Source organism: Zophobas morio, unplaced genomic scaffold, assembly GCF_036711695.1.
Source record: "Zophobas morio isolate AGI-343-1 ecotype UQ-CSIRO unplaced genomic scaffold, CSIRO_AGI_Zmor_V1 ptg000021l, whole genome shotgun sequence".
NCBI classification, from domain to species: Eukaryota; Metazoa; Arthropoda; class Insecta; order Coleoptera; family Tenebrionidae; genus Zophobas; species Zophobas morio.
This window is the reverse complement of record NW_026972126.1, coordinates 22,702,291-22,726,633: the sequence shown is the minus strand read 5'-3', so window position 1 is coordinate 22,726,633 and position 24,343 is coordinate 22,702,291. Positions and strand designations below refer to the sequence as shown.

The 24,343-nt window shown below is 38.3% G+C and overlaps 6 protein-coding genes across 7 annotated transcripts; 5 read left to right on the top strand and 1 right to left on the bottom strand.

Moving 5' to 3' along the window:
- Positions 1 to 883: 883 nt before the first annotated feature.
- On the bottom strand, positions 884 to 1,327 carry LOC135131798 (craniofacial development protein 2-like). The gene has a single exon (XM_064059647.1). The coding sequence runs from the start codon at positions 1,325 to 1,327 to the stop codon at positions 884 to 886; it is 444 nt and encodes a 147-aa protein (XP_063915717.1).
- Positions 1,328 to 2,256: 929 nt separating this feature from the next.
- LOC135131797 (sialin-like) lies at positions 2,257 to 3,026 on the top strand. Its single transcript, XM_064059646.1, has 3 exons — positions 2,257 to 2,479; positions 2,527 to 2,765; positions 2,814 to 3,026. The coding sequence occupies exons 1-3, from the start codon at positions 2,257 to 2,259 to the stop codon at positions 3,024 to 3,026; spliced, it is 675 nt and encodes a 224-aa protein (XP_063915716.1).
- A 160-nt stretch (positions 3,027 to 3,186) lies between these two features.
- LOC135132649 (sialin-like) lies at positions 3,187 to 4,940 on the top strand. Its single transcript, XM_064060799.1, has 4 exons — positions 3,187 to 4,026; positions 4,074 to 4,376; positions 4,424 to 4,662; positions 4,711 to 4,940. The coding sequence occupies exons 1-4, from the start codon at positions 3,222 to 3,224 to the stop codon at positions 4,915 to 4,917; spliced, it is 1,554 nt and encodes a 517-aa protein (XP_063916869.1). The 5' UTR covers positions 3,187 to 3,221; the 3' UTR covers positions 4,918 to 4,940.
- A 4,166-nt stretch (positions 4,941 to 9,106) lies between these two features.
- LOC135132709 (sialin-like) lies at positions 9,107 to 10,868 on the top strand. The gene is made up of 4 exons (XM_064060886.1): positions 9,107 to 9,910; positions 9,968 to 10,270; positions 10,318 to 10,556; positions 10,605 to 10,868. The coding sequence occupies exons 1-4, from the start codon at positions 9,298 to 9,300 to the stop codon at positions 10,815 to 10,817; spliced, it is 1,368 nt and encodes a 455-aa protein (XP_063916956.1). The 5' UTR covers positions 9,107 to 9,297; the 3' UTR covers positions 10,818 to 10,868.
- A 7,503-nt stretch (positions 10,869 to 18,371) lies between these two features.
- On the top strand, positions 18,372 to 20,146 carry LOC135132656 (sialin-like). The gene is made up of 4 exons (XM_064060803.1): positions 18,372 to 19,188; positions 19,246 to 19,548; positions 19,596 to 19,834; positions 19,883 to 20,146. Exons 1-4 carry the CDS (start codon positions 18,384 to 18,386, stop codon positions 20,093 to 20,095), a joined length of 1,560 nt encoding a protein of 519 aa, XP_063916873.1. The 5' UTR covers positions 18,372 to 18,383; the 3' UTR covers positions 20,096 to 20,146.
- Positions 20,147 to 21,607: 1,461 nt separating this feature from the next.
- Positions 21,608 to 23,368, top strand: LOC135132765 (sialin-like). 2 transcript variants are annotated; one of them, XM_064060962.1, is made up of 5 exons: positions 21,608 to 22,491; positions 22,533 to 22,715; positions 22,773 to 22,835; positions 22,884 to 23,122; positions 23,171 to 23,368. In XM_064060962.1, exons 1-5 carry the CDS (start codon positions 21,684 to 21,686, stop codon positions 23,363 to 23,365), a joined length of 1,488 nt encoding a protein of 495 aa, XP_063917032.1. In that variant the 5' UTR covers positions 21,608 to 21,683; the 3' UTR covers positions 23,366 to 23,368. The 2 variants fall into 2 exon arrangements, with proteins under 2 accessions (XP_063917032.1, XP_063917031.1); XM_064060961.1 differs by having other exon boundaries at positions 21,610 to 22,491; positions 22,533 to 22,835.
- Positions 23,369 to 24,343: the final 975 nt, after the last annotated feature.

The following is a 24,343-nucleotide window of genomic DNA, read 5'->3' as shown; positions in this document are numbered from 1 at the left end:
CTTCTCCTATCAGGTTCCCGTCCTTGTCTTTACAATATATTACTCGTGGTTGATAGCCTCTTTTCTCTTTTTTCACGTCCTGGTAGAAGTTCCTTACTTCAGTCTTGTTGAAGTTTTCTTCTATTTGTCGTATTTGTTCTTCCATTTTTGCTCGTTTCTTATTTCTGCATATCTTCTTGTACTCTTTCCTTTTTTCTTGGTAATCTTTTTGGTTCTTCTCATTTTTTGATTTTAGATATTTCTGTCTGGCTGACCTCCCCGCTTCTATTGCTTTTCTACATTCCTCGTCAAACCATTCGTTTCTATTTTTGTTGTCTTTTTTGACGAACCCTAGTACTTCTTCCGAGGTCTTCCATATGTTCTCTTGTAGTTGTTCCCACCTCTCTTCTATAGGTATGTCTTGCTCTGTTGATCTTATTCTCTCACTCATCTTTTGTTCGTATTCCTGTTGTACTTCAGCTTTCTTAAGTTTGTTTACATTTATATCACGTTGCGTCTTCTTTCCTTCTTTTTTCTTCGGTATTTCTTGTTTGAGGTCTGCTCTTACTAGAAAGTGGTCTGAATTCGCTTCTGCTCCCCTGTAGCTTCTTAATCTGGTTATTAGTTGGGCATCTCTCCTTTCTACCAGTATGTGGTCTATTTGGTTGACCGTTTTTCCGTCAGGCGACATCCATGTGCCTTTGTAGCTCTCTTTCTGCGCAAAGAAGGTGCTTTTGACTACCATTTTATTTTCTTCTGCAAACTCTATCAGTTTTTCTCCATTTTGATTGGTTTTTTGGTGTTTGCTTTCTTTCCCGATTGTTGGCCTGTAGCAATTCTCTTTACCTATCATTGCGTTGGCGTTTCCTATAACCATTTTAATGTCATGCTTTGGTATTTTCACCTATTCTCTTTCTAGTTCTTCGTAATATTCTGTTTTTACTTCTAGATCTTTCTCTTCAGTCGGTGCATGTATATTCAGTAGGCTTATTTTCCTGTACTTACTTCTCAATCTTATATAGCTCATTCTTTCTGAGATTGGTTTGAAGGTAATTACTGCTCCTTTCAGGCTCTTCTTCACCATGAATCCTGTTCCTAGTTCTCTGTTGTCAATTCCGCTATTAAATAATATGTAGTTGTCTATTTCAGTGATGAATTTGCCTTTTTGTTTCGTCTCTTGTATAGCTGCTACATCTATATTATACCTTTGTAATTCTTGAACTATTTGTTTGAGTTTTCCTTCGCTATATGTTCCCCGAACATTCCATGTTCCTATTCTAATTTTCGGGTTTTTCTTTCTCTTCGTAATTCCTATCGGGTCATCCATGAGCTTTGCATACGTCGTCATTGTTTTCCGGTGTGTGGTTTCTTCCTCTGTTAGTTTTTTGGATTTTCTTTGGGGTGCGACGGTGTTTTCACTAATTTGTCTAATTTAGTGTCCCAATGTCAGACTTCTTCATCTTTTTGTACCCTACTTTTGCCTCGACTCCTTTCCCTTTTTCTGCTGCTGCTATTCCTCTTATTTTCTTCTGTATCTCGCTCTCTTGTTTGGTGTAATCGTTTTCAATAAACGTTTTTGATCCTTTTAATTTGTTCTTCTGTTTCATGATTGCTCTTTTTGTGTCCCAGTTCTCTATCTTTGCTACTACTATGTCGTATTTTTCGCTGACTAATCTTGCGTCTTGTATCTTAGTTTGGATTCCTACCTTATTTTTTAGGAGTTCCTCAACCTCTGCTGTTATTTCGCTTCCTTGTAGTTTCCCTCATTTGATTACGATGTTGTTTCTCCTTTCTGCTTTTTCCAGTTTTTCTAAGTGTTGCTCCACTCTTTCTAATCTTTCGGTCAGTCTTTGGTTTTCTTCTCTTAGTGTTGTTACTTCTGTTTGGTATGCTCTTTGGTCTCTTTTCATTTCTGCGATTTCCTCCATTAACGTTTTGAACATATTCTTTACTTCGTCCATGTCTCCTGCTTGTACCCTCTTCTGCTTCCTCTGTACTCTTTGACCTTCCGGTGATGGTGAAAAGGAGGTTTCTCTTTTTCGTTTCTGGTTGTCTTGTTCTTCTATTGCTAGTTTCCTACTATTATACTAAAACCCGATGGCTGCGACAAGAAGAGCTGGATTTCCTGAAAAAACCGCTCGGTAATATTTTGATATATTATCCATTCACCATTTTACAACGTTGAAGTCTCGTTTCAGAGAAATCAACAACTTTTAACCAAAAAAAGTCCCCTGGAGGAAATCATTGACGTCGCTTCCTTTATGGTCACTGGCCATTATGCATATGGGGCACCTATGGATCTGGCAAGCCATGTTCAAGAATGTTCATTTCTTTTTAAGATATGTGCTGTATTTAGAATTCCACACTGCCGCCGCCTTATCTGCAATTGCATATATGTCGACGACTTGTTTGACGCCGTTGAGTGGATTTGTTGCAGACTATTTGACGAATCGAGGTTACGTCCAGTCGACGACTCTGCGCAAACTCTACACGACTTTTGGTAAAATCAAACAATGATGAGATTTTAGCCGAAAAGAAAACTTGTAGGTGACATGGGACCGGCAGTGTTCCTTCTGGCGGCTGCCTATTCTGGTTGCCATAGGATAATGGCGGTCTGTTTCTTTATTATAGGGATGGCACTGACGAGTTTCTACTTCAGTGGTACCAGAATCAACACTTTAGAATTTGCACCGAATTTCAGTGGAACCGTTATGGGTTTTATGAATACGTTTAACTTTATTCCTGTTTTAATTCTGCCAAAAGTTGCAGCCTCTGTATCATCCAAAGTCAGAACAGACTAATGTATAAATCGCCTTGTGATATTAAATTTTTAGAAATCGTTGACGGAGAAAAGGATGATGTTCTGGATAGACTTGGGTATAATTGCTTGGGCGAATCTCGTGTATAGTATATTTGGGTCTGGGGATGTTCAGTCGTGGAATTACGAAGGTGAGGAAGAAGAACTGTATGAGGCATCAAGTAGTGCCCCTTCTACATCAAGATATAACCAAGTGTTACCTCAACATCAACCACGAAATAAAGTATAACTTTTAATTTTAATCAAAAATGTTTATCAAAATAGAAACATTCAAAATTAACATATTGTTACAAAAGAGTTTTCATACTGGTAACCCCATGTGATTTTGAATCTTTTCAATCCTGCCAACTGATTAATCTCGGTTGAATTTTAAGAATCCCAGTAGCTTGGCGTGTTGACACGAATTTATTTTTTTCTTGCACAAATGTCATCACCAAGTCAGAATGTTTCGCGTCGAATTTCCACTGCACCATCGAGTTCGCGACCCAAACAGCGATGGAAGCGCTGTCGGCAAATTCCTTATCGTTATATCACAGCAATTCTACTCTGCATTTCGAACTTTGCTTTCTTCCTCATGTTTATCTCTTTTGAGGACGCGTTTAGCCACCTTCACGAAATAGGCGAAAACTTTAAGTCCAACTACAGTATTGAGTGCAAATTCCCAAAACGTACAAGCAAAGTGGAGCACGTGAGTAAAGATTTCTACAGCTGGGATCCCAAGTCTCTTGACCAACTCGCGAAGGCAAACGGATATGGTGTGCTGTTGGGTTCCCTTCCCAGTGGGGTTTTGTCCGATAAATTTGGCGGAAAATACGTCGTCCTTGTACCCGTAATAGTTCTGAGCGGGATGGAAGTAATAATACCTTTTCTAATAACCGGAAAGGACATAGAGTACTACGTTTTCTACGTCTGGCAATTGCTCACCGGTATTGGTATTGCGATGATGTTTTGCGGCACTAACTCGATTCTCGTCAACTGGACACCACCGCATGAGATAGGAAAACTGGGTTCTATAGCTTTCTGTTCATTAGCGTTCGCTGTTATGTTTCACTACCTATTTACTGACAAGTTCATCGTAGCGACGAAAATGTGGAACGCGCCTTTTTTGCCATACGCCATAGTGGGAATAGCCTGGACTGTCTGCTTTGTATTCTTCGGGTTTTCGTTTTACCATAACAAGAACCAGTGGATGAAGCAGGAAGAATTTGATTTATTGAAGAAACATTTAGGTAATGTTTTTATATATCGTCCATAAATACGTCTAAGTCCGTTTCAGAGACCCCAGCAACTTTTAAAAGAAAAACAGTCCCCTGGTTGAAATTGTTGACGTCGCTTCCTGTGTGGGCTGTCACCGTTGCTCATGTGGGGCACATATGGATATGGGAAGCGATGGTCAGCAACCTAGATTTCTATATAAGATATGTGCTGTATTTCGACGAGTACGTTGGGGACGCCTTAGCTGCAGTCGCATACATGTCGATGGCTTCCTTGACGGTGGCGGTTGGATATGGGGCAGACTATTTGACGAATGGAGGATACGTCAACGTGACGACTCTGCGCAAAGTCTACACGACTTTCGGTAAAATCAAACATCGTTGAGATTTTCGCTGAAACGAAACTTTGTAGGGGCTATGGCACCGGCGATATTCCTTCTCGCGGCTGCGTACACTGGCTGTCATAGGAAAGTGGCGGTCGCCTTTTTCATCATGGGGATGTCATCCCTGTGTTTCTACTTCGGTGGCACCAAAATCAACAGTCTGGAAATCGCACCGAATTTTAGTGGAACCATCATGGGTTTTATGAATATGTTTGACTTTATTCCTGCTTTAATTCTGCCACAAGTTCTAGAAAAAATAGCACCCAATGTCAGACTAGATTAATGCGTAAATCATTTTGTAATAGTAAACTTTTAGCAATCGTTGCCGGAGAAAAGAATCATGTTCTGGATACACTTTGGTATACTTACTTGCACGACTGTCGTGTACAATTTATTTGGGAGTGCGGATGTTCAACCGTGGAATTATAAAGATGAGGAAGAAGAACTAAACGTTCAAGGAAATGAGCCCAGTACATCAGAACAGCCAAAGCCAAAGACACCACAAAATAAAGACAAAAAATAAAGTGTAATTTAGTTCCAATTTTCCTTGTGTGTTTTTCTTCATATAAAATTGATAATTGTAATAGTCTTCAATAAAACAAAAACCTTCAAAATTAGTATAGTACGATTTTTATTGATTTTTGGTACTATTTTTCACAATTTAGTACACTAGTCTCAGATGTTCCGGTAGTACCACTCCTGTCCTCGTTGCTCCCAAAGCTACATACTTTCTTCTTTTTGGGAAAGATTTCTCCTTGTGTCGGTCCGTTCCTTACCATTGGACCCCAGTTCGAAAAAGGGGAAAACTGAGTAATGTACTTCTTGTGCCACTCAGTTCGCTGTTACGTTCAACCATGCAGTTAGCAATTCAGTTCTTGGAGTTCGGTCTTTTATTTATGGCGTCATAACAGTGTTCTGGTTGACAGTCTTCGATAATTCTGTTAATGTCTGCATTTACATGGTTACGATGAAACAAACGAGTATTTCGCTATTGAGCATCGGATTTTACTTTTACTTCTCATACTCCAAGAAAATTGGAAACATAACAACAATAATGAATGCATCTTATTCTTATTTGAATTTGACTCAAATTAATCACATTCCAAATAATAGAAATATTTTTTGGATCTTCTATTTTCTAGTATTGATGATTTGCATGTTGGTACTGTTTCTATCAATCTTTTCAATAGCCTTAGTTTAGATCAGAAAATATCGAATTTTTATTACGTTATTTTTATGGGCATGTAATTGTAATTATATTCCGAAAAACGTATTCAAGTTAATAGATCTTTCTTTATTAGATGGTTCAACAGAGAATTGAAAAATTTATGTGGCAAGAAAAAAATTGGGATTTAATAAATTTATCATTTTAGACGTGTTTTAAGTTTCATGTTGTCGAAATAAGTCTACACATATTAAGAAATAAAAGCAAAATATAAGCCCCGCCCACCCACCCTATCTCAATTGTGATGAATTTTTTTATTCGTCGTTAGCCAAAGAGACGGAGCTTTACTGCAAAATCCTTATTTCTCTATAAGCAATTAAATACATGTTTTTGAGTATCGTGTTGTTCAAAGAATACTATGTATATTAAGAAAAAATTAAAGCCAAAGATTAAGTCCCACCCATACGTGCCCTATTCTAGTTAGTAATGTTTCATTCGTTGGCAGACCTAGGGCGGAGAATAATTACAAAATCCATATTTCCTTAAAAAAATTTACCATCTATTTTAAACGTGTTTCATAAAATAACGTCATCACAATCGAGATGGGGTGGGCGGGCGGGGTTGCCTTCTTTGAACAACACTATCCTCAAAAATATGTTTTTAATTTCTTGTAAAGAAATAGTATATTGTTCTATTACGAGCAAAAGTGTTACTTTTCGTGGCGAGTCAATACAGACTAGGCACTTTTAGGCAGTTTTACTCCGAATAAAACATACTATTTTTTCTTCAAACGTCCCAATCAAGTTAAAATGTAACACATTTCTTTTTGCATAACCTCACTATCCCCGGCATCACTACATCATATCACCACACAACCCGACAATCAGGAACTACACACCATGAACACTGTTTGCAATCAATTCTACCATACCAAGTATTTGCTTTTAAGATAACTGTCAAGATTTACAAGGTACGCGTGATAATCTCGATAGCAGAAACAAAGGCGGCAGAAAAAGTATTTTTATAGATATGGCATTGAAATGCGTCTTTTACTATTAGAGGTGGGACGGGTAGTAACTATTCGTTACAAAGTATTCGGTACACGATGAGACCCGAACTACCGAGTACCGAAGTTGAAAAGTAATCGTTACTATTCGTCAATGATTACTGATCATTTCGTGATTTCGAGTATGCATTCTGGACTCAAATACTAAGGAATCGAGAACCGATTGCCGAAATACCGAGAACTACCGACCTCCTAAATCTATAAATCAAATACCCTTACTTTTATTTACTAACACTTCGCTTTCAAGTTGAGTTGAATGTTGAATATAGAAAAAGGAATAAGTTAAAAATAATGCGGCCTTTTGTTAGTTCGGGCCTTCGGGCTTAACTCTTGATTACTCTCTAACAAAAATTTAATGAAGTAACTAAAGTTACAAAATAATAATAGATTTATAAAGTAAGTTTTTTTTTTTTATTCTATGTAATATTATTTGATTTATTTTTGTATTTTTTACGATTTAAATATATTTTTTTTATCATTTCATAAATTATTAGATATTTTCATACCGCAATAAAACCAAACCAAAGCGAGTTTCACTGAGTAATCAATACCCGAAGTAACGATTATAAATAACGATTACTTTTTTAAAAAGTAACGAATACGTACGAGTAGGGGAACTAGGGGCTTGTTGTAACAGGGGTAAGTTGTAACACTAATTTTTACCCACAATTTAAACTCTTTAACGTCAGGTGTTTTACTGAATTTAATTCTTGCACCATAAGACATCATGTCATCACAACCACTGTTCCTTAAGCCAGCGCAGTAAGTGGATGTGTGCACGTGTTTCGTTTTAGCCAAGTAATGTAAAATATTGCTTTAGTAAAATTTGGTTTTTCGTATCAGTTAGTAATTAATTTAAAACTTTTATTAGTTTTGCATATAGCTCAAAAATTACTCAACTTTGATATTCCTTACACATTTTGACGCTAAGCCACATAATTTTGTCGAAATGTAATTAAATGTAGAAAATTGTGCTACGGGGCATGTTGTAACAATAGCTTTGGGGCAAGTTGTAACATGTTACAACTTATCCCAAATTCACTTCTACAAATCTCGTACCTAGCATACGAAAAGCGAGCCAAAATTTTGACCTATGCCATATATCGCTTTCCAGATATATTAAGAAAAAGGAAGATAACACTAAAATTTTTAATGTTAACTCTTTTTCTAAAAGTTTATTTCAGTTTTACTGAAAAAAAATTGTATATAATGAAGTGTTGTGTTGATTTTTGAAAAATAAAGTCTAAATATGTATCAACATCAGCTTTATTTTTACTGGTACTACCTGTCCCATGGCTGTTACAACTAGCCCCAACCACGGGGCAAGTTGTAACAATGCACTTTTTTTAAGAAAATGCCTGGTGTGAAGTGAAGATGAACAATTTTGACCTTTTGCCTGTTCAGTCCAATAGGGGAATAGTTAGACTACCGATAGATACTTTTATAATGGTCAAACAGCTAATAGATACCAAATTATATTCGTTTTCCTAAAAACTGTTACAACAAGCCCCTCGTTCCCCTACACCAAAGTAACGATATTTCCCATCTCTATTTACTATGTGTATGGTAGTATACAAAGGTCCGTTTCTCTGACGTTTGAAGAAAATAATTATTTTTCAATTAAGTTCACGGTGACTAAAAAAAATCATTGCAATTGAGATAGGGCGGGTGGGCAGGCTTACATTTTACCTTTTTGTTTTAATATGTGTAGACTTCTTTTCACAACATGAAACTTAAAACATGTTTAAAATGGAAAATTTTTATATTTTTATAAGGAAATATCGATTTTGCAATTAGACACCTTGTATGATTGGACAAACAATAACTTATTTCCTCGAAATGTAGAAAACTGTTTCATAATATTTTGTTCTAACATTGATCCAGCTGTGGATTTTGATTATAAACTTGATGGGTCCTCTGTTTCTCGTGTGGTCGAAATAAAGTATTGGGGGTTACCTTTGATTGTAGACTTATTTTTAAAAACTATTATAATTTTATGTTCACTAAAGCAATTAGGATGTTGGGTTTTATTTCGGGACACTGTCAAAATTTATCTATTACTGCTCTCAAGACATTGTATTTTTCTCTTGTTCGCTCACATCTTAATTACTGCTCACCAGTAGGTATGGTCTCCCTTTTATAAAAGTGATTTTGAATTTTTAGAAAGGTACTCATCAAAAAGGTGTGTATACTTGGATTATGAATAATTTGATTTCCTTTTCTACATGGACTCATCAACGGATAACTATATCGAAAATACGTATCTTGTAGGAAAGTTGTCTTTTTTTTTACCTCCATCTGGGAGCAGAATCACACGTAGTACTTACAACAATCTTTAGACTTCCAATATTGGCAACTAACATCCGATTATAAGAATGATGGCCAGTCCTAACAATTTAGGAACTAATTCATTGTTTTTTGGGATCCGAGTAGCACGTCGTGCTGACACGATTTGTTTGTTTTTTGTTTTTTTCGTATAAATGTCATCACGAGATCCGACCGTTTCAGTACAAAATTCCGGTATACTCTCGCGTTCGCGAATCAAGCAGCGAATTAAGTCTTTGCGGTATATTCGTTATCGTTATATAATAGCGATTCTACTCAGCATCGGGTATTTTGCTTACTTCCTCAAGTATTTTTCCTTTCCCAGATCCTTTAGACACCTTCACGAAATGGGCCCAAACTATAATTCCAACTACAGCATCGACTGCAAATTCCAAAAACACATAAGCAGAGTGAGGCATGTGAACGGAGATTTCTACAGATGGGGAAAGGAGTTCTCTCAAACACTCCAGCAGGCACCCGCATTTGGTATCATGGTCAGTTCCATTCCCAGCGGAGTCTTGTCCGATAAACACGGCGGAAAATATTTCGTCTTGGTACCCATAATAGTTCTGAGCGTAATAGAAGTGGTGGTACCCCCGATGCTATGTGGTGCTGATGTAGAGTTCTACGTTTTGTTTATCTGGCAATTTCTCAGCGGTGTTGGTGGGGCGATCGTTTTTTGCGGCACTAACTCGATTCTGGCCCAATGGACACCACTGGAAGAGAGAGGAAGACTGGCTTCTATAGTATACTGCGGAATACCGTTCGCTGTTACGTTTTACCAGGGAATTAACGACAACTTCATCCTAGCGACGGAAATGTGGAACGCACCGTTTTTCGTATACGCGGCTGTTGGATTAATCTGGTCTGGGTTCTTTGTGTTCTTCGGGTTTTCCTACTATTATAGCAAAAACCGATGGCTGCGACAAGGAGAGCTGGATTTCCTGAAAAAACAGCTAGGTAATATTTTGGTATATTATCCATTCACTATTCTACGACGTTGAAGTCTCGTTTCAGAGGAATCAACAACTTTTAACCAAAAAAAAGTCCCCTGGAGGAAATTATTGACGTCGCTTCCTTTATGGTCACTGGCCATTATGCATATTGGGCACCTATGGATCTGGCAAGCCATGTTCAAGAATGTTCATTTCTTTTTAAGATATGTGCTGTATTTAGAATTCCACACTGCCGCCGCCTTAACTGCAATTGCATATATGTCGACGACTTGTTTGACGCCGGTGAGTGGATTTGTTGCAGACTATTTGACGAATCGAGGTTACGTACAGTCGACGACTCTGCGCAAACTCTACACGACTTTTGGTAAAATCAAATAATGATGAGATTTTAGCCGAAAAGAAAACTTGTAGGTGGCATGGGACCGGCGGTGTTCCTTCTGGCGGCTGCCTATTCTGGCTGCCATAGGATAATGGCGGCCTGCTTCTTTATTATAGGGATGGGACTGATGAGTTTCTACTTCAGTGGTACCAGAATCAACACTTTAGAACTTGCACCGAATTTCAGTGGAACCGTTATGGGTTTTATGAATACGTTTAACTTTATTCCTGTTTTAATTCAGCCAAAAGTTGCAGCATCTGTATCACCCACAGTCAGAACAAACTAATGTATAAATCGCCTTGTGATATTAAATTTTTAGGAATCGTTGACGGAGAAAAGGATGATGTTCTGGGTAGACTTGGGTATAATGGCTTGCGCGAATTTCGTGTATAGTATATTTGGGTCTGGGGATGTTCAGTCGTGGAATTACGAAGGTGAGGAAGAAGAACTGTATGAGGCATCAGGTAGTGCCCCCTCTACATCAAGATATAACCAAGTGTTACCTCAACATCAACCACGAAATAAAGTATAACTTTTAATTGTAATCAAAAACGTTTATCAAAATAGAAACCTTCAAAATTAACATATTGTTACAAAAGAATTTTCATATTGGCAACCCCATGAGATTTTGAATCTTTTCAATCCTGCGAACTAATTAATCTCGGTCAACAGTCTGGAAATTGCATCGAATTTTAGTGGAACCATCATTGGTTTTATGAATATTATTATTATTATTATTATTATACAAATCGATCGGGCAGAGGCCGAAGCCTGTTATGCCCGCGCAGTTCAGAGTGATAAATACAGGTTACATACAGGTTAAATACACATCTAAGTACTAGCGACATCTAGAGTATCATATCTAATTTTAAAACTAATGACGGAAGGACTGCCCACTATTTCGTCACGTAAAGAGTTCCAGTGATGAAAGACTCTGTTGGAGATAAAGAACTGTCGGATTGTAGTTCTAAAAACCTCTCGAAGCAATTTAAAACGGTGCCCTCGGGTTCTTTGGTCGGTATTTAGAGTGAATAGGTGACGAATTGGAGACAGCTGATTGGTCAACGCCTGGAAGGTGACAATTAAGTCGCCTCTCAGGCGCCTTTGAGTCAAACTGGTCAAATTCATAAGTGACAGCCGTTCGGAATATTGAGGACGTGTTCTACCAAACGGGACTCTTGTTGCTCTTCGTTGTACAGATTCCAGCAGAAGTAAGTCTCGTTGTAGAATGGGGGTCCAGACAGAGTTAGCAAACTCAAGGATGGGCCTCACGAAACTTTTATAAAGTTTAACAAACGTGGAGTAACTGGGTTTGCAGAAAGCCTTGCTTAAAAGATACAGCACAGAATTAGCTTTTTTAACAACACGTATGATGTGTTGCGACCAAGAGAGATCTGAACTGATGGTTACCCCCAGGTCCTGACAATAATCCTTTTTCTCCAATTGCACGCCACCAATGCTGTACGTGAACTTGGGATTGTGTTTTCCAATATACAGGACGTTGCATTTTTTAATATTAAGAGGCAGAAGCCAGTCATAAGACCATTTAAGAATAGCGGCAAGGTCCTGTATCAAAAGCGAATTGTTGGTGCTGGTATTGTAAAGTTTGACATCGTCTGCATACATGGCAAAGGGGGATGTTAAAATGTTCTTTAGATCGGCGGTGTAGGCCAAAAAAAGTAATGGTCCCAACGTTGACCCTTGTGGTACTCCACTCTGCATCTTAACTGGTCTGCTGAAAGAATCACCCACTTTTACAGAAAACGTACGCTCGCTGATGAAAGACTCGATCCACTTGATGAGATTTCCACTTATACCTAGACACTGCAGTTTGTACAACAAACGACGTTTGGGGACCTTGTCAAACGCCTTGGAAAAGTCTAAAAAGATGACGTCGACAGAGTTGCCACGATCAACCTCTCTAGTCCAAACCGATAAACAGGTGAGAAGGTTCGATTGGATCGACTTTCCGGGGAGAAAGCCATGTTGCTCGTTCGGAATTAAGTGGTGATCTATTAAGTATTTAATCAGCTGGTCATATATTATCGATTCCATGATCTTACTGACCACGGAAGTAAGACTAATAGGTCGGTAGTTACTTGCGTCAAGTTTATCCCCTTTCTTAAAAATTGGGCGGACGGTGGCAATTTTCCAATCAGCAGGCAGAGTACCGGAATCAAAGGACTGCTTCATAAGAATACAGAGTACTTCGCTGAGAGTATCAGCGCATTCATGCAAAGTTTTGGCGGTTATGAGGTCGGGGCCAGGAGATTTGGATACCTTTAATTGCTTTAATTTTTTGTGGACGACGTCTGTTGTGAACGAAATGTCGCTAAAAGAAATACGTTTGCATATATTATTCAGCTTTGGTAAGCAACCTGAGGGTTCTATCGTGAACACGTTAGAGAAGGCGTCAGCGAAAGTATCCGCTATTATTTTATTATTATCCAGTACCTCCCCGAATGTATTTTTGAGCCGCGGAGTGGAAACAGGACCGGTAAACTTTGTTCGTATGTACTTGTACAATTTTTTAGCGTCTTTAGCTTCGGCTACGTTTTTTTCGTAGACACACCTAGCTTCTTTGATGGCTGTCGACAGTCTATTAGAAAACTCTCTGTGAATTCTGTAGTCTAATTCAGAGCCGGATCTTTTATATGTACGCCACAGGGCTCGTTTTCTATTTATTTGTTGAAGAAGCCTGCCATTAATCCATGGTTTAGTTGACGATTGTTTCACGAAAAAGGATTTAGTGTGACGGTGAAGGAGACTCTGTAGAGTGTTTTTAAAGGTGCTCCAGTTCTTGACAATAGATTCATCAGAAAGTAGCGCTTCCCAGTTTGTTTTAGCTAGGTCATTGTTTACTGCCCGGTAGTCTGTTACTGTCCTCGTAAACGAGACAGTCCTTCGTCGAGGAGACTGGCAGATTTGTAGATCTATTTTTAGGGTCGAGTGGTCTGAAATACCAATAGGAGCTAGATAGTCAAGATTTGTCAGGGAATGGTCGTCGGAGCAAACAATCAGATCAAGAGTGGAGGGGTTTTGGTTAAGTCTATGCCTCGTGGGTTGAGTTACTAACTGACGTAGATGACTATGAGTCAGAAGGTCGACAAAAAGTTGCGAGGAGGGTTTGTAACTGCACCTAGGATCAATAGGCCAAGTTATATCTGGCATGTTAAAGTCACCGAAAAGAAGTAGTGTTGCATAGCTGTCTGCTAAATGGGTTAGTGATTCTACTAGAATTTTATCATTGTCCACGACCGAGGAGGGAGGTCTGTAGATACACCCTAGCAGAAGGGTAGTGTCTTTATTTGATAATTTGAGAAATAGTGACTCAGTACCAGGTGTCTTTGTGGGGATATTGCTGACATGAAAGGTTGAAAGCACTTCGTCAGCTAAGTATATACAAACACCCCCTCCTTTACTGCCTATTCGGTCTCTGCGAAAGAGGGTATAACCGTTTAATGAAACCATCCCGTCAGGTATAGAAGAAGTCAACCAAGTTTCGGCTAATAAGATTATGTCAGGCTTGTCTTGTTGGACTAAGGCACAGAGATCATTGTATTTTGCCATAAGCGAGGCGACATTAGAATAAACTATTTTACAAACGTAAAAGTTGTTGGGTTGCATTGCAAAATCTTTATTAAAAAGTGAGATCTACAGGTTCATTTAGTAACCGGTTAAGATTTACAGTACCGGTCTTAGTCGCGTTAATGGCTTTCCTTATTTTCCGCTGTACTTTTATGCATCTGTTTTTTATGCTTTTGTGATCCAAAACAGTGTATATTTCATACAATTGATTGACAATACCTTCTGCGTCATCAGTGTACTTATATATTAGGGGTAAAATATCCTTTTCGCCATGCGCTTTCCCCATAAACTCGACCGTTTGGTTGAAGTCAAGGGGAAAAATATCGTGTTTCTCGGTGATTAGTTCTCTTGCAGGCAATAAAAGGTCAGACATAGGGGTCAAACTTTCAGTGGAATCACTTGCCTTTAGCTTTTTTGACTTTCCGTCAAGAGAAAGATCAAGAGAGTTGGGTTCTGAGGTTTCTTCATCGACATCATCAGTGGGAGGGCGCTTGTTGCTGCTAGCAGGAGCATTAAAAGAGTGCAGATCAGTCGTTGTCAAGGCCACCGGGGTTGGGGCGGAGAGTGGATTTGGAGTAGCTTCAACAGTTAAATTAGGGCACTCGTTCGCGTGGTGTCCAGTTAATTTACATTTAAAGCAAATGTCATCGTATATAAAGAAAATTCGATAATTGGTGTTCTCGAATTTAAGTACTAGCGAGGAGGGTAACTCAACCGTGTCAGATGGTTGGACATATATCTGTCTTCTAGAACTCAATACATGACTGTACTCTTTGTCTTCATCATCTAGAATAGCAGCTTTCATGACCGTCATTTGGGATAACGTCGTGAAGCCGAAAGCTTTGATCTGGTTTTCCAAGACTCTATTAGGAATTGAAGGACAAACATTTGAGAGAATGATACGACGCGCTGGGTTAATTAAACGACGTACGCAGATCCCTTTATCCTTTATGCTTATTGATGAATGGTTTGACACCACTTCATCTACCCAGAATGTGGCACTAAGGTATATGCAAATACGTTCTTTTGAGAGTTTGAAAGCGTAGATGACGTTCTTTGGCGAGACAATCCTACCTATAGCTTTTACATAATCAGTTAATGTTAAGTCCGCAATAGCGTTACAAACTATCGCTTGTTCTTTTGTGGGAAATACTAGCGAATCGCCAGTCATTTTAAATAGAAGTGTGGCTGTTATATGTAGAAAAACTGAGGCGACAACTGCGACGTACCGCAGTCATTCGCCTCAAACATAAAAAGGTTGGAAGACTGCTTATCGCAGTAAACAGAAAAAGCTAAGCGATAAAATACTTTAATTATTCTAGACCGCTGCTGATATTATATGAAATTATCCCACAGGGGAGACCTGACCCCGTGCAGGTTGAGAAAATTCCCTTTATTGTAAACAAAATAAGTAAATATCCTAAAAGTTAACAATAAATGGAAAGAGCTCACCAAAACGACCAGGCTAAACACAGAGAAACGAGAACAAACGTCCGCACTCGGTGACCGTTCACTCTGAACGGTCACCGAAACTGAATATGTTTGACTTTATTCCAGATTTAATTCTGCCACCAGTTCTAGAAAAAATAGCACCCAATGTCAGACTAGATTAATGCGTAAATCGTCTTGTAATAGTAAACTTTTAGCAATCGTTGCCGGAGAAAAGAATCATGTTCTGGATACACTTTGGTATACTTTCTTTCACGACTATCCTGTTCACTATATTTGGGAGTGCGAATGTTCAACCGTGGAATTATAAAGATGAGGAACAAGAAGTAAACGTTCAAAGAAATGAGCCCACTACATCACAACAGCCGAAGCCAAAGACACCACAAAGTAAAAACAAAAAATAAAGTGTCATTTAGTTCCAATTTTCCTTGTGTGTTTTTCTTCATTTAAAATTGATAATTGTAATAGAGACTCTTCATTAAAACAAAAACCTTCGAAATTAATATAGTACCATTTTTATTGATTTTTGGTATTTTTCACAATTTAGTACACTAATCTCAGATGTTCCGGTAGTACGACTCTTGTTCTCGTTGCTCCCAAAGCTACATACTTTCTTCTTTTTGGGAAAGATTTCTCCTTGCGTCGGTCCGTTCCTTACCATTGGACCCCAGCTCGAAAAAGGGGAAAACTGAGTAATGTACTTCTTGTGCCACTCAGTTCGCTGTTACGTTCAACCATGCAGTTAGCAATTCAGTTCTTGGAGTTCGGTCTTTTATTTATGGCGTCATAACAGTGTTCTGGTTGACAGTCTTCGATAATTCTGTTAATGTCAGCATTTACATGGTTACGATGAAACAAACGAATATTTCGCTGTTGATCTTCGGATTTTACTTTGACTTCTTTTACTCCAAGACAATTGGAAACATAACATAACAACAACAATAATGAATGCATCTTATTCTTTTTTGAATTTGAGTCAAATTAATCATATTCCAAATAATAGAAAAAATTTTTGGATCTTATATTTTCTAGTATTGATGATGTGCATGTTGGTACTGCTTCTATCAATAGGTAAATCTTTTCAATAGCTTTAGTTTAGATGAGAAAGTCTCGAATTTTTATAACGTTATTTTTATGGAAATGGATTTGTATATTCCGAAAAAACGTATTCAAGTTAATAGATCTTCCTTTACTAGATGATTCAGTAGAGAATTGAAAAATTTATATCGCAAGAAAAAAATGGGATTTAAAAAATTTATCATTTTAGACATGTTTTAAGTTTCATGTTGTCGAAATAAATCTACACATATTAAGAAAAAAAGGCAAAATATAAGCCCCGCCCACCCACCCTACCTCAATTGTGATGATTTTTTTTATTCGTCGTTAGCCAAAGAGACGGAGCTTAACTGCAACATCCTTATTTCTCTATAAGCAATTAAATACATGTTTTTGAGTATCGTGTTGTTCAAAGAATACTATGTATACTAAGAATAAATTAAAGCCAAAGATTAAGCCCCACCCATACGTAGCCTAATCTAGTTAGTAATGTTTCATTCGTTTTCAGACCTAGGGGCGGAGCCTAATTACAAAATCCATATTTCCTTAAAAAAAATTACCATCTATTTTAAACGTGTCTCGTAAAATAACGTCATCACAATCGAGATGGGGTGGGCGGGCGGGGTTGCCTTTTTTTTAATATACATAGTATTCTTTGAACAAGACTATCCTCAAAAATATGTTTTTAATTTCTTGTAAAGAATTAGTAGGTATATTGTTTTATTACGAGCAAAAGTGTTACTTTTCGTGGCGAGTCAGTACAGACTAGGCACTTTTAGGCAGTTTTACTCCGAATAAAACATACTATTTTTTCTTCAAACGTCCCAATCAAGTTAAATTGTAACACATTTCTTTTTACATAACCTCACTATCCCCGGCATCACTACATCATGTCACCACACAACCCGACAATCAGGAACTGCACACCATGGACACTGTTTGCAATCAGTTCTACTATACGGAGTGTTTGTTTTTAGCACCACTGTCAGCATTTACAAGGTACGCGTGATAATCTCGATAGCAGAAACAAAGGCGGCAGAAAAAGTATTTTTATAGACACATGGCATTGAAATGCGTGTTTTACTATGTATCTGGTGGTATACAAAGGTCCGTTTTTCTGACATTTGAAGAAAATAATTATTTTGCAGTTAAGCTTCGCCCTCTTTGTTCACGGCGAATAAAAAAAATCATCACAATTGAGTTAGCGCGGGTGGGCGGGCTTACATTTTTTCTTTTTGTTTTAATATGTGGAGACTTCTTTTCACAACATGAAACTTAAAACATGTTTAAAATGGAAAATTTTTATAAGGAAATATCGATTTTGCAATTAGACACCTTGTATGATTGGACAGACAATAACTTATTTCCTCGAAATGTAGAAAATTGTTTCATTATATTTTGTTCTAACATTGATGCAGCTGTGGATTTTGATTATAAACTTGGTGGGTCCTCTGTTTCTCGTGTGGTCGAGAAAATTGGGGGTTACTTTTGATTGTAGACTTCTTTTTAAAAACTATTGTAATTTTATTTTCATTAAAGCAATTAGGATGTTGGGTTTTATTTCGGGACACTGTCAAAATTAATCTATTACTGCTCTCAAGACATTGTATTTTCCTCTTGTTCGCTCACATCTTAATTACTGCTCACCAGTAGGTATGGTCTCTCTTTTATAAAAGTGATTTTGAATTTTTAGGAAGGTACTCATCAAAAAGGTGTATATACTTGGATTATGAATAATTTGATTTCCTTTTCTACATGGACTCATCAACGGTTACCTATATCGAAAATACGTATCTTGTAGGAAAGTTGTCTTTTTTTTACCTCCACCTGGGAGCAGAATCACACGTAGTACAACAAACTTTAGACTTCCAATATCGACAACTAACATCCGATTATAAGAATGATGGCCAGTGTTAACAATTTAGGAAGTAATTCATTGTTTTTTGGGATCCGAGTAGCACGTCGTGCTGACACGACTTGTTTGTTTTTTGTTTTTTTCGTATAAATGTCATCACGAGATCCGACCGTTTCAGTACAAAATTCCGGTATACTATCGCGTTCGCGAATCAAGCAGCGAATTAAGTCTTTGCGGTATATTCGTTATCGTTATATAATAGCGATTCTACTCAGCATCGGGTCTTTTGCTTACTTCCTCACGTATTTTTCCTTTCCCAGATCCTTTAGACACCTTCACGAACTGGGCCCAAACTATAACTCCAACTACAGCATCGACTGCAAATTCGAAAAACACATAAGCAGAGTGAGGCATGTGGACGGAGATTTCTACAAATGGGGAAAGGAGTTCTATCAAATACTCCAGCAGGCACCCGCACTTGGTATCATGGTCAGTTCCATTCCCAGCGGCGTCTTGTCCGATAAACACGGCGGAAAATATTTCGTCTTGGTACCCATAATAGTTCTGAGCGTGATAGAAGTGGTGGTACCCCCGATGCTATGTGGTGCTGATGTAGAGTTCTACGTTTTGTTTATCTGGGAATTTCTCATCGGTGTTGGTGGTGCGATAGTTCTTTGCGGCACTAACTCGATTGTGGCCCAATGGACACCACTGGAAGAGAGAGGAAGACTGGCTTCTATAGTTTACTGCGGAATACCGTTCGCTGTTACGTTTCACCATGGAATTAACGACAACTTCATCCTAGCGACGGAAATGTGGAACGCACCGTTTTTCGTATACGCGGCTGTTGGATTAATCTGGTCTGGGTTCTTTGTGTTCTTCGGGTTTTCCTACTATTATACTAAAAACCGATGGCTGCGACAAGAAGAGCTGGATTTCCTGAAAAAACAGCTCGGTAATATTTTGATATATTATCCACTCACTATTTTACGACGTTGAAGTCTCGTTTCAGAGGAATCAACAACTTTTAACCGAAAAAAAGTCCCCTGGAGGAAATTATTGAAGTCGCTTCCTTTATGGTCACTGGCCATTATGCATATTGGGCACCTATGGATCTGGCAAGCCATGTTCAAGAATGTTCATTTCTTTTTAAGATATGTGCTGTATTTAGAATTCCACACTGCCGCCGCCTTATCTGCCATTGCATATATGTCGACGACTTGTTTGACGCCGGTGAGTGGATTTGTTGCAGACTATTTGACGAATCGAGGTTACGTCCAGTCGACGACTCTGCGCAAACTCTACACGACTTTTGGTAAAATCAGACAATGATGAGATTTTAGCCGAAAAGAAAACTTGTAGGTGGCATGGGACCGGCAGTGTTCCTTCTGGCGGCTGCCTATTCTGGTTGCTATAGGATAATGGCGGCCTGCTTCTTTATTATAGGGACGGGACTGATGAGTTTCTACTTCAGTGGTACCAGAATCAACACTTTAGAACTTGCACCGAATTTCAGTGGAACCGTTATGGGTTTTATGAATACGTTTAACTTTATTCCTGTTTTAATTCAGCCAAAAGTTGCAGCATCTGTATCACCCACAGTCAGAACAAACTAATGTATAAATCGCCTTGTGATATTAAATTTTTAGGAATCGTTGACGGAGAAAAGGATGATGTTCTGGGTAGACTTGGGTATAATGGCTTGCGCGAATTTCGTGTATAGTATATTTGGGTCTGGGGATGTTCAGTCGTGGAATTACGAAGGTGAGGAAGAAGAACTGTATGAGGCATCAGGTAGTGCCCCCTCTACATCAAGATATAACCAAGTGTTACCTCAACATCAACCACGAAATAAAGTATAACTTTTAATTGTAATCAAAAACGTTTATCAAAATAGAAACCTTCAAAATTAACATATTGTTACAAAAGAGTTTTCATATTGGCAACCCCATGAGATTTTGAATCTTTTCAATCCTGCGAACTAATTAATCTTGGTCAATAGTCTGGAAATTGCACCGAATTTTAGCGGAACCATCATTAGTTTTATGAATATGTTTGACTTTATTCCTCATTTAATTCTGCCACCAGTTCTAGAAAAATAGCACCCAATGTCAGACTAGATTAATGCGTAAATCGTCTTGTAATAGTAAACTTTTAGCAATCGTTGCCGGAGAAAAGAATCATGTTCTGGATACACTTTGGTATACTTTCTTTCACGACTATCGTGTTCACTATATTTGGGAGTGCGGATGTTCAACCGTGGAATTATAAAGATGAGGAAGAAGAAGTAAACGTTCAAAGAAATGAGCCCACTACATCACAACAGCCAAAGCCAAAGACACCACAAAGTAAAAACAAAAAACAAAGTGTCATTTAGTTCCAATTTTCCTTGTGTGTTTTTCTTCATATAAAATTGATAATTGTAATAGAGACTCTTCATTAAAACAAAAACCTTCGAAATTAATATAGTATCATTTTTATTGATTTTTGGTATTTTTCACAATTTAGTACACTAATCTCAGATGTTCCGGTAGTACGACTCTTGTTCTCGTTGCTCCCAAAGCTACATACTTTCTTCTTTTTGGGAAAGATTTCTCCTTGCGTCGATCCGTTCCTTACCATTGGACCCCAGCTCGAAAAAGGGGAAAACTGAGTAATGTACTTCTTGTGCCACTCAGTTCGCTGTTACGTTCAACCATGCAGTTAGCAATTCAGTTCTTGGAGTTCGGTCTTTTATTTATGGCGTCATAACAGTGTTCTGGTTGACAGTCTTCGATAATTCTGTTAATGTCAGCATTTACATGGTTACGATGAAACAAACGAATATTTCGCTGTTGATCTTCGGATTTTACTTTTACTTCTTTTACTCCAAGACAATTGGAAACATAACATAACAACAATAATGGATGCATCTTCTTCTACTGCAGAAGATCCTATCGATTTTTATGCTTCTATCAATTGGAATCGACCTAAAGAAGCTGATTTAGCCCACAAACAATCGGGTATATTTGAGGATTACCAATATTTTAAAACTTTACGTGGTCGCTGCAAAGAACTTAATCAAAGTTTATAATTTATACGTTCCAAAGTTCTTCTGGAAATTTATCAGTGATAGAAAAACAGAATAACGGCATTCCATATGAAATGCAATTTCAAGAAAACAACTGTCTTTTCTTTAGCGCTCCGCCGGCCGCTGATGAGTCATCTCCGTATATAGCAGAATAAGCACACACATACTAGAAGACCCATAGGCGTCGTACCGGGTCGCGTATGAGTTTCTTTCGTTTTGCTTCTAGTTTTACTGCAATAGTACTTGGCTAGTACTCTAGGCCCATAACCTGTTAATCTTTCGGATTAGTAACTATTTCTTAAACTGTGTCCCACAGAAAAAACTTTTGTTTGTCAAGTATCACAGCAACATACCATATTGACAATTCGTTCTTCGTAAAAATGTCATCACATTTTTTAAATGATACCCCTCAAAGTTCAAGTATCCTACCGACTTTGGTAACCAAGCTGCGATGTAAGTCTCTTTCGAACATTCCTTACCGTTACAAAATATCCATTCTACTCTGCACTGGAGGCATCGCTTACATTCTCATGTACATCTCCTTCAAAGAAGCCTTACAGCATATGAAAGAACCAGAACCGTACACTAATCTCAGTTACAGCGGTCAGTGCAAATTCGCAAGAAATGTAAGCAAAGTAACCTACGTAAAGCCCTCGTTCCACCTCTGGGCCCCTTCGGATTATCTAAACCTCGAGTTGGCACCCTCATGTGGTGTCCTCGTAACGGCCTTTCCTAGTGGATATTTCGCGGATATGTACGGCGGAAAATACTTTGTCTGGATTCCAGTAATACTCCTCGGTCTGGTAGAGGCGATAATACCCCCCATACTCAGCGGTGGTGATATGGACTACTACATTTTGATGTTCTGGCAATTTCTCTCCGGTGTTGGACTTGCGATGTTTTATAGCGGCGCTAACTCGATTCTAGCCCAGTGGACACCCGTGGAAGAGAGAGCAAGACTGGCTTCTATAGCTTACTGTGCATCACAGTTCGCTGTTGTGTTCCATTACGGAACTACCAGCAATTTCATCCTCGCGACAAAAATGTGGAACGCGCCTTTCTACTTGTACATAGCATTGGGGTTAATCTGGGTTGTATGTTTTGCGTTCTTCGGGTTTTCGCACTACCAGAGTAAAAAAAACAAATGGCTGCATGAGGAAGAGCTGCAGTTCCTGACGAGGAAACTAGGTAAGATTTTGATAAAGTACGGTGTCGATGTTTCGTTTCAGAAAATATGACAGCTTTTCGCAGAAAAAAATTCCCCTGGTTGAAATTTTTCACGTCGTTTGCTTTATGGGCAGTGGTCGTTGCTCATTTCGGTTTCAATTGGATGTGGAAGGTGATGCTCACCAACCTTCATCCCTATTTAAGACATGCCCTCTACTTCGACTATCAGACAACCGACGGTTTATGTGCTCTCTCCTATTTCTTGATGGGTTTGATGACAGTACTGAATGGATTTGTTGCAGACTTTTTGACGAATCGGAAATACGTACATTTGATGACTCTGCGCAAGCTCTACACGACTATCGGTAAAATCAAACAGTGTAGAGGTTTTTTGCCGTGACAAAAATTTCTAGGTCTCATGGGACCGATCACTTTTCTTCTATCGTCCAGCTATGCTGGCTGCCATTGGGAATCGGCGATTGTTTTGATTACTATAGGGATGATCCTTATGTCTTTCTACTTTAGTGGCACCAGAATCAACACTTTGGAATTTGCACCGAATTTCAGTGCATCCGTTATGGGTATGATGAATACATTTGATATCACTCCTGTTATAGGTGTGCCAAAACTTGCAGCAATTATTAGACCCCATGTGAGAACAGACTAATGCGTTAATCTTCTTGTAATACAACATTTTTAGAATACGCTACCGGAGAAAAAACTGATGTTTTGGGTATACGTGGGCATGGTTGCTTTCTGCACTCTTACGTTCACGTTCATCGGCTCTACGGAGACTCAGTCGTGGAATGGTGATGACCATGAAGAAGAAGAAATAGAGATGGAGAATTCCTCTATGACGCCAAGAAACCAATATATGGACCCACGAGTCACATAAATAAATTACACTGTTAATAAAAACAATTTATGACACATGACTTTTAAAGATTTTAGGTATAATTTTTCACAATTTTTAGTCCATTCATCTGAGATGTTTCTATCTCACCAAAACTTCTTAATATTCAGGACAGCTTGGATTGAATCAGATAGTTGACATTTAATAAGCTAACCTGAACGAGGCTAAGTTTTTCCCTACCCGTCCAAATTTTGGCAAAAACATAATGCACGCTAGAACAACAGTTTAGCATTGGCGTAAGGCATTCCGGCCGTGATCTACTGGTTACAAATTATATTTATATTTTGCCTTTTTTTCTTAACATATGTAGCCTTCTTTTCACAAGAGACCCACCCCGCCTATTCACCCCATCTCCATTGTGATGTTTTTTTTTATTTTTAGAAACTTAAAACATGTCTAAAAAGGTAAATTTTTCTAGGTAAATATGAATTTTGGAATTAAACCCCGCCCCTCGACCTAACAACGAATGAAAAATTCATCACAATTGAGACAGGGTGGATGGGCGGGGCTTATATTTGTCCTTTTTTCTTAATACAATGTAGTTATCTTTTCACAACGAGAAACTTAAGATATGTTTGAAATAGTAATTTTTTTAGACAAATATGGGTTTTGCAAATAAGGTTCGCCCCTCGATCTGACAACGAGGAAAAAAATCATCATGATACGTTTGGCTAAAAAAAAGAAAAGAATAGAAAAAATGTAGACAGCATATTATGCTCCGCCCTCGGCTCACGATGCATAAAAAAATCATTACAATTGAGAGCGGGTGGGTGGGCGGGGCTTATATTTTGTACATTTTTTCTTAATGTACGAAGTCTTGTTGTCCCAACAAGAAATTAAAAATGAATAAAAAATCGTCACAATCGAGAGGGGGTGAGTGGGCGGGCCCTATATTTCCTACATTTTATTTTTCTAATATACGAAATGTTCATTCCCCAACAAGAAACTAAAAATAGCTAT

Coding starts and splice junctions, on each gene's coding strand:
- LOC135131798 (XM_064059647.1), bottom strand. CDS start 1,327: ATGACGACGTATGCAAAGCTCATGGATGACCCGATAGGAATTACGAAG.
- LOC135131797 (XM_064059646.1), top strand. CDS start 2,257: ATGCATATGGGGCACCTATGGATCTGGCAAGCCATGTTCAAGAATGTT. Junction 2,480..2,526: donor CAAACTCTACACGACTTTTG/GTAAAATCAAAC, acceptor GAAAACTTGTAG/GTGACATGGGACCGGCAGTG. Junction 2,766..2,813: donor CAGCCTCTGTATCATCCAAA/GTCAGAACAGAC, acceptor TTAAATTTTTAG/AAATCGTTGACGGAGAAAAG.
- LOC135132649 (XM_064060799.1), top strand. CDS start 3,222: ATGTCATCACCAAGTCAGAATGTTTCGCGTCGAATTTCCACTGCACCA. Junction 4,027..4,073: donor TTTATTGAAGAAACATTTAG/GTAATGTTTTTA, acceptor AGTCCGTTTCAG/AGACCCCAGCAACTTTTAAA. Junction 4,377..4,423: donor CAAAGTCTACACGACTTTCG/GTAAAATCAAAC, acceptor GAAACTTTGTAG/GGGCTATGGCACCGGCGATA.
- LOC135132709 (XM_064060886.1), top strand. CDS start 9,298: ATGGGCCCAAACTATAATTCCAACTACAGCATCGACTGCAAATTCCAA. Junction 10,271..10,317: donor CAAACTCTACACGACTTTTG/GTAAAATCAAAT, acceptor GAAAACTTGTAG/GTGGCATGGGACCGGCGGTG. Junction 10,557..10,604: donor CAGCATCTGTATCACCCACA/GTCAGAACAAAC, acceptor TTAAATTTTTAG/GAATCGTTGACGGAGAAAAG.
- LOC135132656 (XM_064060803.1), top strand. CDS start 18,384: ATGTCATCACGAGATCCGACCGTTTCAGTACAAAATTCCGGTATACTA. Junction 19,189..19,245: donor TTTCCTGAAAAAACAGCTCG/GTAATATTTTGA, acceptor GTCTCGTTTCAG/AGGAATCAACAACTTTTAAC. Junction 19,835..19,882: donor CAGCATCTGTATCACCCACA/GTCAGAACAAAC, acceptor TTAAATTTTTAG/GAATCGTTGACGGAGAAAAG.
- LOC135132765 (XM_064060961.1), top strand. CDS start 21,684: ATGTCATCACATTTTTTAAATGATACCCCTCAAAGTTCAAGTATCCTA. Junction 22,492..22,532: donor GTTCCTGACGAGGAAACTAG/GTAAGATTTTGA, acceptor GTTTCGTTTCAG/AAAATATGACAGCTTTTCGC. Junction 23,123..23,170: donor CAGCAATTATTAGACCCCAT/GTGAGAACAGAC, acceptor CAACATTTTTAG/AATACGCTACCGGAGAAAAA.